Source organism: Trachurus trachurus (genome assembly GCF_905171665.1).
Source record: "Trachurus trachurus genome assembly, chromosome: 24".
Classification (NCBI taxonomy): domain Eukaryota; kingdom Metazoa; phylum Chordata; class Actinopteri; order Carangiformes; family Carangidae; genus Trachurus; species Trachurus trachurus.
Window position 1 is genome coordinate 16,670,211 of NC_139910.1, and position 19,937 is coordinate 16,690,147.

Here is a 19,937-nt window from a genome sequence, read left to right on the forward strand (position 1 = left end):
CTTTAGTTAACGTCCTGTTTGCTAAGTTAGCCTACCTGTCTTGCTAGCGTCGCTGACACATGGTGGAGCACTGGAGCTTATCACGATGCTATCATGGGCGGGTCCATGCCTATGTTCCCACAGCCTTATGTTCCCACAGCCCTATGTTCCCACAATTCTAAGATTTTTCTCAAAATTAGGCCCTATGTTCCCACTGGACTCTCTACCTATCTGGGCTCTATCTATCTGGCCTGTCTAGCCTCTACCGGGTCTTTTTACTAAACTTAACCAACTCTTTTATTCATTGCCTAAACACAACCAATGGTGGGACCAAAGGGGTGTGGGAACATAGGGCCTAATTTTCAGTGACAACAAAAGTTAGAAATGTGGGAACATAAGGCTGTGGGAACATAGGGCTGTGGGAACATAGGGATGACCCCCCATGGGGCCAATAGTCGTGGTTGGGTTGTTTTAGCGTTGGCTCCCTTGTACACAGGGTAATATCTTTCATTTTGTGATTCTTGTGTGTTTCGTGGCCATTTGTTTTTACCAGGCTGTGCAGGATAAGTCCAATTTCATGGTGACATCGCCCGTATGACATTTTGGTCTTAGGGGCCTCGAGGCCATGGCCTTGAGGAAAGTAGCTAATTGTCCTCACTGTGTTTGGTTAAGAATGCATTTGACTACTGGTTGTGGTCATAATCACAACCAAGTCAAACACTAACGTTTCATCCATTTTGCTCATACATTACCAATTTGCCCCAAAGGGCTTTGCAATCTCATTACTCTATCCTCACCCACACCTTTCTGTTGTGGAACAGGGAAATCGTTATGTCTGCATTTGAGGCATTCTGTACACCCATGCTGCTCTTTTTACTTTAAAGGAGACATATTATGCCCCTTTTCCACAAATTAAAATAGCCTAGTTCCCAGGTATCTTCAAGACATGTCTGTCACATGCTGTGGTCAAATTACCCCAAGGAGCAAACATAACGGCTCTCTTGTCATCCACTCAAAACAGCCCTGTTCAGAACGGCTGGTTTCAGAGCCTGTACCTTTAAATGTAAATCAGCCACTGCTTGCCCCCACCCCTTGTACTGGTACCAGGTAGGGGTGCGGTTATGCAAATTGGAAAGCTAGTTACATCACAGGAAGACATCTGAGGGAACAGCTCATAAAACCACATGGATTTCAATCTAGGGAGTCTGCAAATGACAGATTTTTTTTTGTCAATTCTCGCATTTTGGGGGCCGGAAGGCAAGACAAACACCCAAATATATGTTAAAGAGCCTTCAAAAAGTGATATTTCCATAATATGTCCCCTTTAAAGCCTAATGCAGTTTACTGTAAGGCCCCGTGTTTCTTGCTGGAGATAAATAGTCCAACTAAAATCTACTTTACATTTTACTTTGCATTTTACATTAATTCTTAAATGTAAAAATACTAGACTAGTGTAAGAAATACTCAACATTGGAAACCACAATGAAGTGATTTACAGCATGGAATAGATTTCAAAACACTTGCTACACTCACATCCCTCACAAATGTTAGTTCAGATCCCTTGATTAAACAATGGTTATGTTAGTGGCAGATAATGAATGTGAAAAGCATGAAAAACAAACAGTTATATTACTCCATTTAAAAAATGTAGGCTATAAAATGTGGGGATGACAGCTTGAATCTTCAACAATGCATTGAATTTTTCAGTGTATATGGTTTGTAAAATATTACTCAGCAATTGATAAAAGTGCAGAAGCGTGAATTGAATGATGTAGAGATATTAAGCATTAAATTATACTGAATTACTTCAATCACAACAAGTCTGTGTTTAAGTGGGCTACAGGTCTTGAGTAAATAGTGACTTTCCGCCACTGGTGAGAGACAGGAAACAGACAATGAGAGAGAGAGAGGGAGAAGTGTTGGGTTCAGCACTATTTCAGCACTGGACAGCTCCCATCAAATCCTGGTCCAGGCAGAGCAGAGCAGAGCAGCGCGGCTGTGGCAGACATGATCCAATCAATCTCTCCCTGGCTATGACCCTGCATGGCAGGCAGCTCTGTGGGCACAGTCTAATCACTGTGCTGTTGAACCGGCAGCGGACATGCTACCCGAGGGGAAATCGTCACTTTTCAGCAAATGCTTAACCCCTTGTTTGCTGTTGGGGGGAAAAAAAAAATCTGCAGAAAGGAGAGAAAACCCAACATGTCTCTTAGCAACCATTCCACACAGCTATAGATTCACCTATAGATTAATTCTGTCTTGAGGTCGCCTATGGCTCGCTCTTTTCTCTTGAGAACTGGCAGACTCTTCATCGTTTGCTGATAATGCAGGTGGCTGGAAATCCCTATGTACTCCACCTAAATAGATACGTGTAATCATGCTGATTACATTTCATTTTTTGGCCCAGGATATAAAAATGCCAAAAAGAAAAAGGTGCAGTGTCCCTGTAAAATCTTAACTTGTTGGATGTTTTTGTTGTCTTCTGTTTTTGGCCCCTTTTCCTTCTCCAAAATGTGCTGTACCACTGTGGCTGATTCAGATGTTTTCAATTAACAGGAAATACTTCCTTTATTGGTGATGTTGCATTACATCATGCAGTCCTCTCCTGCGTTTTTTTAAGGGGGGTGGGGTGGGTGGGGGGCTTCAAACGAGACACTAGATGGCAACCACGTTGAGAGGGAGAGACGGCGAGAGCGAATGTAAGAGAGGAGGGAGGGGGGAGAGTGAAAGAGGAGAGGTGGTGGGTAAATTACGTCGGCGTGGGACAGTGGAGGGACGGTCGCTGATGGCACGCAGCTGGAGGAGAGCTGCAGAGAGGGGAAACAGCTGAAGAGCAGGGAATGAGACTATAATACGCAGGTAAAAAAAAAAAAAGAAAGAAAGAAAGGAAAACTGGTCGATCACAGTTAGATGCGCGAGATACAAATTGAATGGACTTGAAGTTGTAGATTAGATTGTTATTGCCAGGTGAGAACAGATCTGCAGTGGAGGAGTGAAAGCGGAAAATATGTGCTGCGTCCGTGGCGCCGCCGGTGCGCTATCCGGGGACAGAGCGAGCGACGGCCACGCGCTGACACCCCGCGTTTAGATGGCTCCAAAATTTGGGGTGCAAAACAGGTGTCAGGGAAGTGTCGTCACGAACCCCGGAAGCCGGAGGAGGTGGGAACATCAGAGAGAAAGATGGCAGCGAAATCCGATGGTCGCGGGGTCGTCACCGGTTTCGCCCAGCTGCACAACCTGGACGAGGTGGTGGGGACGGGAGAGGACGACACGCGGAACGGCAGCTCATTCCACATCTGCCACTGCTGCAACACCTCGTCGTGCTACTGGGGCTGCCGGAGCGCCTGCCTGCATTACCTCCGGGGGAAGGGGAAAGGGAAGGGGAAAGATACGGCGCGGCCACCGCAGGAGGAGCGCCTCTGGCTGGACTGCCTGTGGATCATCCTGGCGCTGCTGGTCTTCTTCTGGGACGTGGGGACCGATCTGTGGCTGGCCATCGACTACTACCACAAGCATCACTTCCTGTGGTCAGGCCTGACCCTGTTCTTCGTGCTGGTGCCCTCGGTTCTGGTGCAGATCCTGAGCTTCAGGTGGTTTGTGCAGGATTACACTGGAGGCGGACTGGGCTCCGTGGAGGGGCTGAGTAGTCGTAGAGCTACAGCCTGTCTGCAGAGAGACAGGTGCTGCCGCCTCTCTGTCTGGGTCTGGCAGACTGTCATACACATCTTTCAGTTGGGACAAGTTTGGAGGTAAGACAAAACTTAAAGTTGAAATCAGTTAAACCCCCAAAGCACAGTGTTTCCAGCTCCTCTCACTCCTCCCATTCACTCAACCTTCTAACCTCTTCTTGGCTGTCACCTGGTATAACCCGTTGTTGTGTACATGACCGGGTTGAATATCAGCACCGTGCTGATGCCATTACGCTCGCCTCACAGTCTCCACTAAGCTATTTGCCCGTATTTGCATATACCACACACATACACACGCGCGTATATATGCATGTCTATGTTTACATGCATTCACAGGATTCATACACATTTTGGCCCATACACACATATGCAACACATTTCTTGCCCTCGCAAATGTGGACTAGCACAGAAACTGCCACAGCTGCACAGAAAAACGCACCGCTCAGATTATTTCATCACAGTGCGCCATTGCGCTTGTGTGGGGAGGGAAGAGAGCTATTTGTTCAAAGAGGGACAGGTAGTCTAGTAGCCGAAAGCTTGTGTGTGGTTTGTGTGTGTGCGCGCGCGTGCGTGCGTGCGTGCGTGCGTGTGTCTGTCAGGCGCGCCGCTCACATCACAGTGCACACTGTCGCCTCGTTTCACCCTCTCTCTCTCCCTCCCCACATCAAATACTCCAACTCTGCAACTAGAGGCCAGACGAGCATCTGTTTTCACGGCTCACAAAACTACATCTTTCCCCCCCACAGACATGATGTCATCGATTCCTCTGCGACGCTCGACATGTTTGGTCACCAAATACCGCTTTTTTTTTTTTTTTGGCCGTACACACACTGGCGCGTCAGGAGACGGAGGGGGGGAGGGGGGGGTGCTGAAGGTGTACGTCTCGGCGCGTAATCTGTGACATGTAGCTGCTACAGTTGTAAAAAATGTGACACTGGTGCGCGCAGCTCAGTTGATCTCTTCCCGTTTAGACGGTTCAGTCGGCGCTTCTGAGCAGCGAGTTGTTTTTGGTGCAGACAGACGCAGTGGCTGGCATTTAATGGAAAAAAAAAAAAAAAGTAACGCATGACGGCTGCTCCGAGGAGGACTGCCAGAGGCTGGAAAAGTAAAGCGGCAAACTGAGTGGAAGGGGTCATATAATCCCATCCATGCCTTTCAGCTTTCCAGGCGACGTTGATAGTGGTTTTGTGCACCAGGCACTGAGGTTCAACACCGATTGTGTTACAGTTTGTGCTTGACAGCTGCCTTTGCCTCTCATACAAATGGATTTTCTAAATCATGATTGTGTTGTAGATAAATACAGGAGAGCATTTGTGCTACAGGCTGAATTACTCACTTGCTGGCTTTAAGAGTAAAATCTGAACCGAAACTCACTGACCTTTTGGTTAAATAAAAAAAAAAGAAGAAAGAAAGAAATTGCCGCAGGCTTTAAATGAGATACCTTCTCATCCAGTTTCATCTCGCAGTTTAGTCTAAAAATAAACCAAATTTCTTCTTGCACGCTTTGGAAAATAGCTTCACTCTTATGTTCAAGTTAAATTTAGCACATGCCGTTGCATCCCCTGTCAAAATGGGTTTTCCCAGAATGAGACAATCCACTGTTCATTTTAAGCTGCACCTCAAGGCTGGTGTATTGATCAGCTGCAGTCGTATTGGTTCAAGTTTATTTACTCCAGTGAAGTTCAGTTGATTGTTTTACACACATCTATAGAGCGAAGAAGACGTGAAGGCTGTTTTGAGGTGGCAGCTTGTCCAAAATCATTGGTTGGGTTGGTGGTGGTTATCGTGACTCATATTTGATACAGTAACTTCTCCACCTGCAGCTCTCCGAGGTAGACATTGAACACTAGGTGCCAATGAAAGAAAACTGCACACATAACATGTAACTAGTCCATTAGATGTTTGGTCATGTCTCTCTGCATCTGTGTTTGGATAATGTACTCTATGTCCACTTTATATCACTGTAGACTCATGCATTTCATTTACATGTGTTATTCCCAGGTTCTTGGTATCGGTCCACAGAACTGAGCTCTCCCGCATGATTTTAGAGCCACAACTGTTTTTTTTTTCCTGCTGTGTCATAGTCAAAACATCTGCTGTGATCTTAGAAACTGTTTCAATAACCCCTGCCACATGACCCTTGTGATACAGGCTGGACATTGTAAATATGTTTCAGGAATATGGTGTTGTGTACATTCATACGTATCTGTGGTGGTATGGTAGTTGTGAGCATTTAAGGGAGGTCATGACATGCCTGTGTTTTCCTACCAGACTTTTTATTTGGTTTTAATAAATAAGAACCTTTAGAGGAGTATGTAGTACAGGAGGGCTTTCTTCCAGTGATGGATGCTTTAGGAACACTAGGTCAAACAAGGTGACAACTTTTCACGAGTATCATATTTACATGTATAGTACGACAAACCAATTTAAATGTAAAAGTAGAAGCTAGAGCACTGAAACTTGCTTACGAGGAACTCAAGGAAACATAATGTGTTGGTGTGTATGTTGTGACAGCACCAAGCCCGGGGCAAGGGATCATTGTCAGGCCACTGTTTCCCTTCGGACATGATCCGCCTGGCTGCTGGTTCAGGGGTTGAGGGTCAAAAGCTGCTCTTGTCGGCTTAGTGTGAGTTCACAACCTAAGACCCGCAGGGCTAAAACTTGATATGGAGATTATTAGCCATCCTGGGAGGCCACCCTGCCAATAGGTAGCACATGTTATCATATGAGAATGTACTACAGTAATATTGTCCGTATTAAACAGTGTTTTGGGACTTTGATCACTGAAGATTTTAATTCAATAATTTATGGATTTGTCCTTATCATATATTGTATCACTCGGGGAATAAATGTTCATTTTCCATGACTGGATTTCAAAGTGGCTACTATGGCCATTCTTGGGTATTCTTAACAAGATACCCCAGTGTCAGTCTGCAGCATGTTGTGCCTTGGTTAATATGAGAAAACAAGTTGAAGTGCTGACAGGAGTCAAAAACACTGCCTCATCATGTCTCATTACTCACTTCTATTTTCAAATCTTCTTTCAATTAGCTGCTTTCCCCCCGTGCACCTGAGGACCGGGCTGATGACAGAATCGCCAGGCTTGTTTTGCAGTTATCTCCTTGTTAATTGTTGACAGAACGGAGAGGGTTCCTCTCCCATCTGTAATCCCCACAATGTCACTGGCTCTCCACAGCTCTTTCATGTCCTCCCTCCCTGTGAATCACCAGCAACTGCTGACGGTGTCTCCTTAAGCTTTTAGAAATGCTGCTCACATACGCTCAGGCACACAGTGGATCACACATACACGGAGGTCTCCTGGCAGTGCGATGGACAGCTTAATCAGTGTAAACCCAAATTAGCGTCTGACTGAGAAAGAACTGCATCCATCTCCTCCCCCTGAGGAAATCCATGTAAGTTTTAGATGCTCGTTTTTGCCGGGAAATACCTGCAGAATTGGATGGGGTGTTGTGGGGTGTTGTCCTCTTCTTTACTTCATGATGTCTTACAGCTGGTTGAAAATATTGTATATTAGTAAAGGCATCTCATGAACCAAGCAAAAAAATAAATAAATCAGGACTCTAGTGCCAGTTCTAACAACTGAGCAGTGAGCTTTGAGTATGTAGAGCGTATCTTTCTCTGAGTATAAAACAAGAAGTGCCATGTGTTACATTTTCATACTAAACTCTACAGATTTGCGGCGATTAAATGTTTCAACATGGTTATTACAACAGCACTGATATTACAGATGAAGAAGTCTTGTTACAAGGAGTACCACATTTGTGAAACAACTGAATAATATCTCATGCGGCTCTGGAGGGAGGTCCTCAATTTGGAAAAGATAAACTTGCAGATGTCATCAGGGTTATGGGCTTATGAAAGGGGTGTGGCAAATTCAGATGCTTTGGCCTCTGCTGTTTCGATTTTGACCCTTCATTCTCAGAGTTGTGCGTTGTGAGTCTTCCCATTTAAACAACTTTGAATTTCCAGAACATACACGCTAATGCCCCCAAGATGCAATAGCTACTCTAGAACATCTGTCCCACTGAAGCTTTTCAACCCTGTTGTCCCATGTCCGCCTCGACCTCTGGGATCAATTACATATCTTCTCTACAGCTCAATTAAGATTAAAGGTGGTGCATTTCAAAGTTAGTCAGTGTCTAGCTGTTAACTATAGAAATGCAATCTTAACAATTTTTGTAGGGACCTGTCTGTGATGGTCAGTATTAGTTTTCCCAGTGCTGATATAAGTTTCTAGTTATCCCAACAGACATTTGAAAGATGATCATATAGACTGATGAGCATGTGTCGAGTTTAACGTAACTGGTGGACTCGTAGTGTCCCTCCTGAAATCACTGCTCCACTCTTGGTTTTCTTTGCGGGAGCTGTCCAGTGCTGAAATCATGACTTCAGGATCAATTTTAAAGTTATTTTTTTTGGTATTTTTTAAGTCACGCAGCCTCATACCAAGTTACCAACCTCACTGAGTGCTATGCGATGGTGTGTATACATGAGAGTGCGTATTGATTTATAGTGTCTCACTGGGTGTCATACAGTCCCTCAGGCAAACACAACACTGTGTATTGCACAGCGTCCTAACCTCAGTGAAGATGATATCTAGTGGATGTGTCATGATTTCCTAAATGATATCAGGTGTTGTATTTAGTGCATGTTCAGGAACCTGCGGATATTGTGAAGAGACAGTGTAGTGCAGAGGAACAGACTGTGGACATTATACATAGGGTCAATTCTTCACAGTGTATTCAGCTGCAGTACACACTGCTGAAATGTTAGCCTTCTGAATTTGATGTCTCTTGTATAAATTATCCCAGTGGTTTTCATGATGTTACATTGTGTCCATGAGAATCAGAGTGTGTGGGTTGTAGCACTGATAGTCTGACAGTATTTAAAACATAAAATATTCCAGTTCAGTACAAGAATGCAATAGAAAATCTGACATCTGAATTTTAAATCCTCCATATGTGTAAGGGTCAAATGAGTCTGCAGTGAGTCTGCTTAATAATCTGGTAAACATACATCAATATTTTAGCTCTGCTGTTGTAGGCTATTGCTAAAACTGTGCATCCGCCTTTGCTTTCAAGGAATTCTCAAGTTCTGTGCGAGCCAAAGACGTAGGGCCTCCCCTGAGCAACTGTACAATATGCTTCGACACCGTAAATCTGGTGCTTGGATTACGCTTCAGTCCAGAACAAGAGTGGGCCCTCCATCGAGTAACACGAAAAACTGCCTCATGGTTGACATCTGCCTCTGTTTCCTTGCCTGGTAAATATTAATACAGACTGGGAAGGAGTCGACAAAAGCCCCTCTTGGCTGGCTGGGCTGCTTGTAGTTGCCAAAAAAGGTTTGTACGTGCAGCGAAGCGAGACATTGCGATGATACAATGCAACCAGCTGCCCTGTCAAGTAAAAAAAACAAAAAAAAAACAGCTGAGGGGGTGAAAGAGGGAAAAGATGAAGGCTTGGAAAAAATGGTGACAATCCATATAATTCTATATTGAGAATTTCAAATGGCAGAATATGGGAACATCTTGTTCTCTCCACAGTAGAGGCACTAGAGTAAACAACTAATAGATGCTACTGGGCTGCTTATTCAGTTTGCCGACAGAATAAGTAAATCTGAGAATCTGTTTTAAAAATCTAACTGTATTAAACTGTTGTAAAAGCATATGAGAAAAAATATTGTTTGTTCATGATAAAAAAGAGGCCTTGTGTATTTCATTCTCCAAAGAACAAAACATGAGAAGATCACATAGGCACAGAAAACACTTCCCTTTATCAGGGTACACATCTGTTGTGTGTTATTTACAGACAACACATTAAACTTCCTCTGCTGCTCTGGAACATATCAGTGTAACACTACTCATTTTCTCATTAGCACTGATAACAGGGGGCAAACCTTTAAAGCCAGCGCTCTAAGATAACCCCCAATTATATGACAGAGGATCCTGTCTGAATGCAAAAAGCCAGCTTTCTTGGGAGCCTGCTGCAGCTGGGGCTAAAGAGAGAAAAGAATATATTTTATAGTTTTTCAACTGGCAGAAAAAGATTGAGGAATCTGAAAAATAAACTGACTCAGTAGCTGTTTTGGTTCAGTTGAAAAGAGTTGATGCTGGGTTATTGAATTGGAGAGTACTGCTTTCAAATCCCTGATTCAGCCCGTATTTCATCAGTAGAATATTGTGTGTGACGTTACCTGTGTATGTGAGAGAACCCCCTTAATGAACGAGTAGCTAACATGTTAGTCGATAGTGCGTTTCCATTTCGACAGGCAACAACACTCGCTGTTAGTGTGGAGAGCTCTTAAGTTCAGTTCGGGGTGAATGAATGGGTATAAAGAGCCCGTGATGATGCTTGATTTAACCGCCTTGGGCCTGCCTCCTGAGCGAAGCAATATTTTTCAGTAGAAGCCTGGAGGCCCTGGTGTTACATCCTTGCTGCCTTCCCGGTCAACAGACAGAGAGGGTCTGGAACCCACTGAAGGAATATTAAGCAAGACGGGTTTACCAGACAGACATTTGTATGCAGATCACACACATATATGTGTACGTGCAAATACACAAACCACACCTCGGGGGAATAGAGGTAAGCTCTTTTTTATATACCTGCTTATATGCAGTCTCACATCGCAGCCGCTTCCTTGCTCACGGACACAGAGACACACACCTTGGCAGAATTACACATTTCCATGTCCTGTTTCTTCAGGCACTTAGATCAGAGGGTGGCGGTGCAGCCAATGGACGGCAAAGTCCCCCCCACCGTCCCCTGGCTCTCTTCTTTTACAAGAAGTCATCTCCCGCACTCTTAACCTTGGAGCACAGAGAAAACACTTATTTTATACTTTAAAAAGTTGTCTACTTATTATGAGATATTCTTGAATTTTAAGTGGCTGAAAATCCCATGAAAGGAATAAAATAACAATTAATGAATCCTACTGTCAAGTATTATCTGTGTAGCCCAAGCCTGATGTAACCTATTCCTCTGTGTCATCCAAAAACTATTAAAACACATCAGTGAGCCTCACACCCACGCACTGAGTGACACGTTGCTTCATCATCACACTGAACACAGGCACTGTGGTTTATTTTGAGTTGATCCCACAAACATCTTTCTGCCAGAAAAAGTAACGAGTGCAAATGTGTATTAATCCGCAGCTGAAAGTAGTCCCCAGTAATCAGACGAGTCCCTCATGTTTGAGTAATGTTTCGTCTCCAGCGATTGTCCATAGGAACTAGTGGGATTGGAGTGCACAGAAAGATATAGGAAAGTCAGAAAGTATCAAGAGATGAACTATTTGTTGGTTTTGGGTTTTTAAGGGGATTTATGGAAAAAAAATATTCTAAAGCCAGTCGTTATCCTTGAAATTTGATTAGACACTACTTGCCAGATTGCGAGTATTTTTCAATTTGCCTCTGTGTATCCTAACATGTTTACACTCTTCTTTTCTGCTTGCTACAGTTGTAGCTTGCATGCTCGTGGAACTTGGCTCATGATGATGTAGGATTTATTGACTTTGAAGTCTGCTGTTTGTTCAGTGTGGAGTGTGCCTTGTTCTGTTTGGCAGTTATATTGGCTGCATCAGTTCAATTCTCAATCCTCCCCGCAACTGTCTATTGTTCCCATTCTCCTCTAAACAAAACTCTAAATCTGCCCTGTTGCCACTTCACAACAAACAGATTGTGCGTGTTGTGTGATGTATATTTTCGTACTGTATATTTTATCTAGCTGAAGTGCACACACACAAAGCCTATTCTTCATCTGTAGTCCCCAGCCTATAGTAGTTATATCCCCTAATATGTATTTATGCCTCCCTTTCTCCTGAAATAGGTAAGGCACCACATTTCCAGATGCATCATTTTAGATCATCATGTGTTCTCCCCATACACTCTCTCTATCCATTAGTGCTCCTCATAAGCGGAAGCCACCACATTGCCATCTGTCCTCCCTAGGAATTAAACATATGTTTTTATTTTTATCCCTCCCTATCACTTCCATCTATTAATGTTCTTAGGCTCCTCGTAAGCCTTTTATCCCTCTCCATCCATCTTGGAAGGAGATACCACGCTGTGTGCTCCTCTGTCTTATCCTCTCCTTAGTTAGAGGCTCTCTATGCTGTGTGCTCAAAAGCTGTGTCCCTTACCACTAGTTAAAGTCATCATGGTAGCTCCCTCCCCTCCATCTTTCTCTTTATGTCTATGCCTCTCTCCCTGTGTTGCCTCCACATAAAGCTGCATTTGACCTCCATTTCTGTCAAGGAAAGTGGAGCATCTGGCTCCTGCCCCATTACAATTCAGCACCTCCTCCCTCCCTGCCTCCCTTATCCTGCCATACCACCCATCTTTTACTCCCTACAGAGCCCATTTTCAGATCTCCCACATTCTGCCGTCCCTTTGGTTCTTCACTCGTGCTCCCTTTTTCTGACAAAGTGTCTCATTTCTGCAGGAAACTGTTACACCTTGGTTCATGAGTCAACCTGTGGCTTAATGGCTCTCCTCACACTACATGCCATTCTTTTGGACCTGAAGCTTTTTACAGGCACTTATTTATACTCTGTTCAAAAGACCGCACACAATAGAGCAAATCAATACAAAACATTTCAAAAAGGGAGAGGTTATAACCAATGTTTGAAAGGCCTTTAAAGGTGAGTAAGAATAATATTTTGATGTTACCAGAGAATAAAATTACCTGTGTTATAAAATTGCCCTGTGTTATGAAAAGGCCACTGTTGCTGCAAATCCCACTAAGAATAAACCAACTACCAACAAACATCAACTAAAAAGAATCTGCTATTTCTTTCAGTAAGAAAGTAATATTTATTTATATAACACTTTTCACAGATAAAAAGCAAAAAGTGCTTTACAATAAAACAAAGGAGATATCTCAGTAACCTCAGTATCTCACTAACTTTCTCATTAGCTTAAAATGTGACTAGACTGCATCCCTATAGCTTTACTAACCTTAGTTACTCTGGTCAGTGGTCACCATCCTCCGTTCTCTTATCCAGCCGTTATAAGAGACTGGTCTGAAAATTGAAACATACTTTAATTATCAGGATGAATGTATGTGAATACGAGACAAATGTGCGTTTAGTCTAAACTTTTACCACACTATATTACACCACTTACTTGTCCAGTAAGTCAGGTAGCTATAATGACAACCAGCTAATTAATGTAAGTGTCTATGAACGTACGTAACAGCCAGAAGAGCTGTAACACTACATAGACCTTACTAAACTCTTGTAGCACTTGAGATCTTACACTGTCTTGCAAATGTAGCGCACCCATCAGGCGAAGCTCCAGTCATTTGCCTTTGTCATAATAAACCATAAAATAGTCATAAGCAGTCATAAGTTTGAGCATGGTGTAACATAGCTGTAATCATGCAAGATGTGTCCAGTCTGAATAAAAAGAAAACCACTTACTATGGACTTTTCTGAGAATCCTGATCTGATGAGTGTAGACGGGAAGGCACACTCACACAAACACACACAGTCGCACACAACGCTTCTCGGGTTTTTTTGATGCTGTTTGTGTTTTATTCATATCTGGGTTGTGTCTTGAAAGCTGCATCAGCAGTGCTCAGAGAAGACCACCATTGTTTGAGTCTAATCATGGTCGACGCTCCAGGCATCAGTTTGATAAACAGACAATCTCTGCTTATAAATAATTGAACAGCTACGTTAGTCTTCTCTCACTCTCACAGCGTCTCACTTGCAGGGTTTCGCAGTCGTCTCTTCTCATTCTCATATTTGCATGGTGAGACCCCGCTTAGTGAGCTGTTACACTCACTGAGAAATGAGGAATATGAAGATACGCTGCTTGCAAAGTCAAAAGAGCACACCTCTTTCACAAAATCAGCCCTGTCGTGTGGGGTGTGCACGATATCTGAGCTCACTAAGCAGGATGGCACCGTGCTAATTTTGAGAATGAGAAGAAATTATGAGAAACCCATGCAAACGCTGACACTGAGGGAACTACAGTCAAGTTTACTTCCAGAAATCTGCACTTAACAAAGATACGAACAAAACACATTGAGGCATTCCCTATTAAATAGCTCCAGTAAAGCTTTTTACCATAATTGTCAGTGTCATGAAAAGTTGCTGATTGGTTACCCTTGGAGAGAGCTAGGCTAATTGTTTCTCCCTAACTTTCAGTCCTTGTGCTAAGATAGCCTAATAATAACTAAGCTAAGCTAAACTAAGCTAAACTAAGCTAACCATCTCCTAACTCCAGCTTCATATATAAACAGTTACATTTATGGTATTTTTCTTTCCTTTCCTATCTGACTATAAGCATTCATTTTCCAATATGTTAAACTCTTTCTGCGAAGAACAATCTGATGTGGCCTACATAATGTTAGGAGCCTCTTCATATTTAGGACGGCCCATATTCAGGCCTCCTGCTCAGCAGTCCATCACTCTCCTTCCTGTGTCCTTCCTCTCTTTCTCATGATTGTGGCTGGGTGGCTTTTTCCTTTCTCCAGGTGACCGTGGCAGGCCAGGAGAGCTAAATTGGGTTCTTGAGGGGGACCTGAGACCATAACAGTAGAGAGGTCATCAGCTCAGGAATCCAGCAGTGATCAGTTGGATGTCACACATCACCACCTCTTCAGGCCAGACAAGGATTGGGTCTATACCAAGTGTACCTCCGAATTCAGACCTGTGTTGTTTGCTTTCAAGTTCTTTTTTTTTTTTTCTCTTGTTCTGGTTCTTGACCCCCCATATGACCCTGTGTCCGACTCTGTATCTATTTGTTCTTGTTCTCTCACTGCCTCTTATTTGCTACTTCTCCTCCCTCATTGCCTCTATCAGTCTTTTTCTCCTCTTATCTCTTGTTTTGTTTCCGCTGCATCCTGGCTTCCTGTCTGTTTGCCATCACAGTAAATTACATAGAGCCAGTAGCCTGTATGCTGTAGGCCCCTCAGGGTATTGAAATACACTGTGGACACTATAGTATGTTTGTATGTCCAGGCAACAGCAGTAAAAAGCTCGCTTATGTCACTCTTCTGTCGCCATCCCTTATACAGTCCATACAGCACACGCAAAATAACACCAAAGTATCACCTATAACTTCAGCCACCTGCCTTTCACTCACACTGTGCAAATATGTGTGTATGAATGCATATATGTATGCGACTGTGTCAGAGGTGTTAATGTTATTTTCCTTATGCTATCAGTGTCGAGAAACACTTGACACACCTCATATGGTGTGGTGAAAAAATCTGATGTGTTGCTGTCAAGTTTTGCAGAAAAACAGTATAATATTTTAGATAAGATTTCCATAGATTCTTATCCTCCTAAGTGGTAGCTATTTAGATTTGGCTTCAGTGACACTGTCCCAGAATAATGGAGCAACAATACACAATCACCCTCAGTTTTCACTCTTGACCTTGACACTTTCAGAAGGGCAATACAACTCCTGAAAGTAGAGGAGCTGGATTATGCAATACCTTGTATTCAGAGAGTAATTTGTTTTAAAAGTTTTTCCTTTTACTGACAGAGATTCATTACAGAGAGGCTTGCTGCAGAGATGGATAGAGTAGATTTGAAGAGGCAGGTGAACAAAGGGTTCATTAGTTGAGTAGTGATGTAATGAAAGCATTCAAAACTGCCTCTAAATATTTAGCCTGAAAGAAAGGTTTGATTTTATTTTTTTTGCTAGTTCTTCGGCTTGAGTGAACTGTACCAGGAATTTCACGGGGGCAGATTCATTAGATCGGGGTTACAGTATAGTAGTAAAGGAAATCTGTTTTGTTAGTCATTTACTGACTGTTTTGGATGTTTGCCTTCTTGAAATAATGAAATAATTGTGTGTCATCGGCGTAAAAGCGATCAATATCATATCATCAGATATTATGTAGCTGAGCGTCTGTGTGTGTGCAGGGAACAGGAAAGGACCAATTATTGAGCCTCGTGGAACATCACATGGCTGATAACAAAACATGATCAATATATCGATGTCACTGTACATGTATTTTATCTCATTATTAAAATTGAATATGAAAAAAATACATTTGAATACACAAGAACAGCCTGAATATCATATTTGTATGCGTACAACAACCATGTTGTGCAAGCACTGTGTATGTCATAGCACATGATCACACATCTTTGTAAGTTCCCTCAATTATTCAGTATTACCGTATATACATTATAGAGTGAACTTATATTATGCATAACAACACATGGATTTCTAGTATACCAGGCATATTGATATACAGTATGACACATCAGTTTTGTTCCAAGATGTACCACTGTATTCTTCCTCTGCAGTGGCTTCAGAATGAAATGGAGTCAGTGAGATATTTTCAGCCACCGTGTCTGAGTGGATTAGACCAGTATTCCTTTAAGGGACCTAACAGTTTAAAAACTGCTGCTGCAACTCCCTTACTTCCATATGGATTACAGGTTTGTGGGAAACAACAAAAAGTACACCATAAACATTTTAGTTTATGAGCTGTTGATGTCAATTAGAAATGGAAAGAATGCTTGTAGGCTACATAAGTTTTAATTACATGACTGCTGTTGATTGTTATATATTACTTACCTTCATACTTGGGCAACAAAACAGACACAAACTCACTTACATTGAAAGTCTTTTCTTCTCACTGTGCTTGTTTCTCTCACCCACACATGCAGCATCCCTGATTAGCCATATGGCTAATTTACACATTTTTAACCTCATGAATATGACAGGCAAACACATTTCTACACACTTCCTGTCTTTTTATAGTTGCTATTCTCAACCTGAAAATTGACGGCAACCCTGCTTTCTGTGTTTTCCTCCCGTCATATTTTGCAATAAATGGATTTATGCTCTGTGGAGTTTTATGTAGAACGCAACGAGATTAACGGGATGTTTAATCATGGAGCCTTTTGAAATAAGCTTAACATTTATCCGAGTGCAAGGCGAAAAAAAAAAAAGATGGCACGGGAATTCTTTTCGTCTGCACCGAGGAGAAAGGTCCGTGGGAATTCAGAATCAAGAAGCACTGTCAAATCTTTGAGTGTCTCTTTATTGATTTCTTTTGGATTCTTTTTGATATGTGTTTTCTGAGCAGGACTTTGAGGCTTTTCCCAAACCATTTATATCCGAGAGAGAGAAGGTTGTGTTTTTTTGTCCTCTCTGGCATTTTTCCCTCGCTGCCACAAGAGATTCCAGACTGGTCTTTGTCTTTTTTGGCATGGCCGAGCTCTCCTCTCTGTCACCTCCCCACTGGGCACGAGTCTCTGCTCTTTGAAGACAAGTGGATGTAACAAAATATGGAGCAATATGCAGCACTGTCATGCACCACAGGCTGACGGCATACATAAAATCTGCACTGTGATCAGTTCATTCTAGTATTCGCAGTTGTACATTTGCACCCAGAGTATTTTTTACCCCAGTAATGAGATCTTTAGTCAGTGTCTCAGCAAGCACTTACTAGAACAGAGACACGTGGGAGGGGGAGTTGGGTGTCTCTCACTGCTGCTCATTCGTGAGCCTCTCCTCTTTTGACAGCGTGGCCACTGTAGACAACCTCAAACACACAATCTTAGAAAAAGAGAACAGTTGCCAGAAAAACTCAGAACATGAATCCTGGATTCTGGAAGTTTTTACAGGGCTAGGCGGATAAATGGGACAAGCAATAAAGCAGTGATAATCTTATTGCAGATGTATGATCTTCTTTTTTTCAAAAATATTTAGCCTTGCAGTGACCAGTGTTCACTGTGCTTCAATGCTTTATAACTAATTCATGAAATGTATTTAATAAATCATTAATTATAGTCATAATCAAGAATCACTTCATTGGGCTGCATTTCAGAAAACATGTACAGTATGTATGTTTGCAGTTCAGCTTATTAAAGCACACATCACATAAATGGTTGAATTCTGCAGCTCAGAGGGACGTTTTGGACAATTAAAAAGATTCACTCACAAAGTCTATAACCCTACTTTAACAGTTTTTCATTTAAACCTTGTAATTACATCATTATACTGTACATTTTTATATCATTACATGACTTCTAATGGTCCCTGAATCATAATGAGCAGGGACATTTTTTTCTCTCTCTTTTGCCCATTATGGCTCCACCATCTGCATAGCTGCACATACCTGATACATTACTATATACCCAGCCAAATGCTGGTAATGATGTACAGTCATTTTTACACTTCAGCCGACTGTCTGTGTGTGTGTGTGTGTTTGTGACCGTGTGTGTGTTCTAGCTCATGCGTTTGTGTGTTACCCTCTTGGATCGTGACTGTTGATGATGATTTGATGTGTCAGGTTTCATTTACACCTGTCCTTGCCAGAGACACTGTGAAATTAATTGAGCCAAACATTAATTTGCTTAAGATTCCTCAGAATGTCCAATCAGTGGTTGACATGCCTTACATACTTTTTTTTTCTTTCTTCTAAATCTGTGTGCAACAGGCTGAAAATATTGGAGCAGGAATAAAATATTTGTGTTGCATATGTGTGTGTGTGTGTGTGTGTGTGTGGCTCTGTGTGATTGAAGAGAAGAAAGTTCAAAGAGAGGACAAAGAGATCACAGGAAATTGCTGCTGTTGATTATGAGGTTGTGAATGTGGTCTTTTTTTTTTCTTCTTTCTTTTTTTTTGAGCGAGACTTTCCAAATTCATTTGTTCCTTAGTGAGAATCATTAAATAGATCATCTGGTTGTACAGTAATAATGGAATTAATTATTCGCTGCTGAACTCCCTGTACAGTTTTAATTAGCTCTTGCACAGCATCTGCCCATCAGAATTACAACTAACAATCTGACACTTCATTTTCCAAGTGTCAGAATTGCTGGTGAATTTATCATAGCTATGTTGGAGAGCAGACTGTACAATCTGTAAGTACAGCTGTTGAGATAAAGTTTCTGGGGTTATAAACATTTTTTGCAGGAAAACATTTGTAACCTGTGGTGACTTGAATAGTTTAAACTTACTGAAATTTCAATATGAGTAAGCTAAGTCAAAAAATTGAGGGAGACTCAGTAGGGGTGGGCAAAAATATCGATATGGCAATATATCGCGATACGTTGTCTTCCAATTCAATATCGATATTCAAAGTTTGAATATCGATTTTTTTTCACATAATAAATCATGTTTTAGACGGACTTTAAATCCAGTGCGACTTCCGCACCTCTACTTTGGCTGTACCGCTACCTCACTGTTGTAACTTGTGCTTGTATAGTTACAATAAAATGGCATGGATAGTTTGAATTACATAGTTTTGACTCAGTTTGTCCCGTGAATTATCACTATCGTCCATACAACTCAGATTTTAAGATGCATAATGCATTTTACATTTTTCAGTGAACTATGAAGAATATCGCAATATATCACAATGTATCGTAAAATTTGGATATTGCAATATCGTATCGTATCGTGACTCAAGTATTGTCATGCGTATCGTATCGTGAGGTCCTTGGCAATACCCACCCCAAAGACTCAGTGACCTGTCGACCTGAGACTGTATGAAGTTAAAGGGACAACAAGGAGTTTTGGAAAGCGAAGTGTTCTCACACTACATTTACCATGAGCCTCCACGCGCACGGTGAAATTCTTGGACCGGCGCATTCATCAAGAATGAAAGTCGGTGGTTCGAAGACGATCAGGTACCGTCGTAGTTCCGACCATAAACGGCGATTCGGCGGTGTTATTCCCATGACCCACCGGGCAGCGTCCGCGAGACTTAAAGTAAGGAAACACTGGTCGCCTCAACCAGCATTTCCACCACTAATAATAATAACAAAATAACGATAGAGACAAAACGATATATTTATCGAAAATGGGCCCATTAACAAGTGTGGGTAATGTAGATTCATCCACATTAATGTGAGACTTTTTTATAACCAAATAAACTACTCATTGTCCCTTTAAAAGAAACCAAACAAAACAACTACAAAGGCAAAACAGCCACACAGAGACAAAAGACAGTGCTAAATGAATGTGAATTGATGCCGCTAACGACACATAAAAACTTCAAAGAAAATGAAAAAAAAAAACAATTTCAAAGAGATGCAGGACTACAAGAGAAAGACATGCAGTTAGACCCAAAGCACATAGGTCATGACAAAATCTGATTGATATAAATGATGCTTATAAATGTCCTCAGTCCACTGATAGAGTTTAAGAAAAGAAAACTAAAGAATAAGCGCTAAAGACAGTCCTTCCATTTGAACTTTCACAGCACTTAATTTCCTTCAGTTTGCTTACATTTCATATTAAATGTTTTATGCCTTGGCGTGACAGACTTTCAA

General features: G+C 42.0%; 1 protein-coding gene across 1 annotated transcript in view; it reads left to right on the forward strand.

Moving 5' to 3' along the window:
- Positions 1–3,159: 3,159 nt before the first annotated feature.
- Positions 3,160–19,937, forward strand: part of xkr6b (XK, Kell blood group complex subunit-related family, member 6b) — a gene marked incomplete at both ends in the record, with an annotated part of 47,773 nt that continues 30,995 nt past the window's right edge. The window contains one exon of the mRNA XM_084000364.1: positions 3,160–3,728. Within this exon, the coding sequence (XP_083856490.1) occupies positions 3,160–3,728 (569 nt within the window). The remainder of the gene's footprint in view (positions 3,729–19,937) is intronic.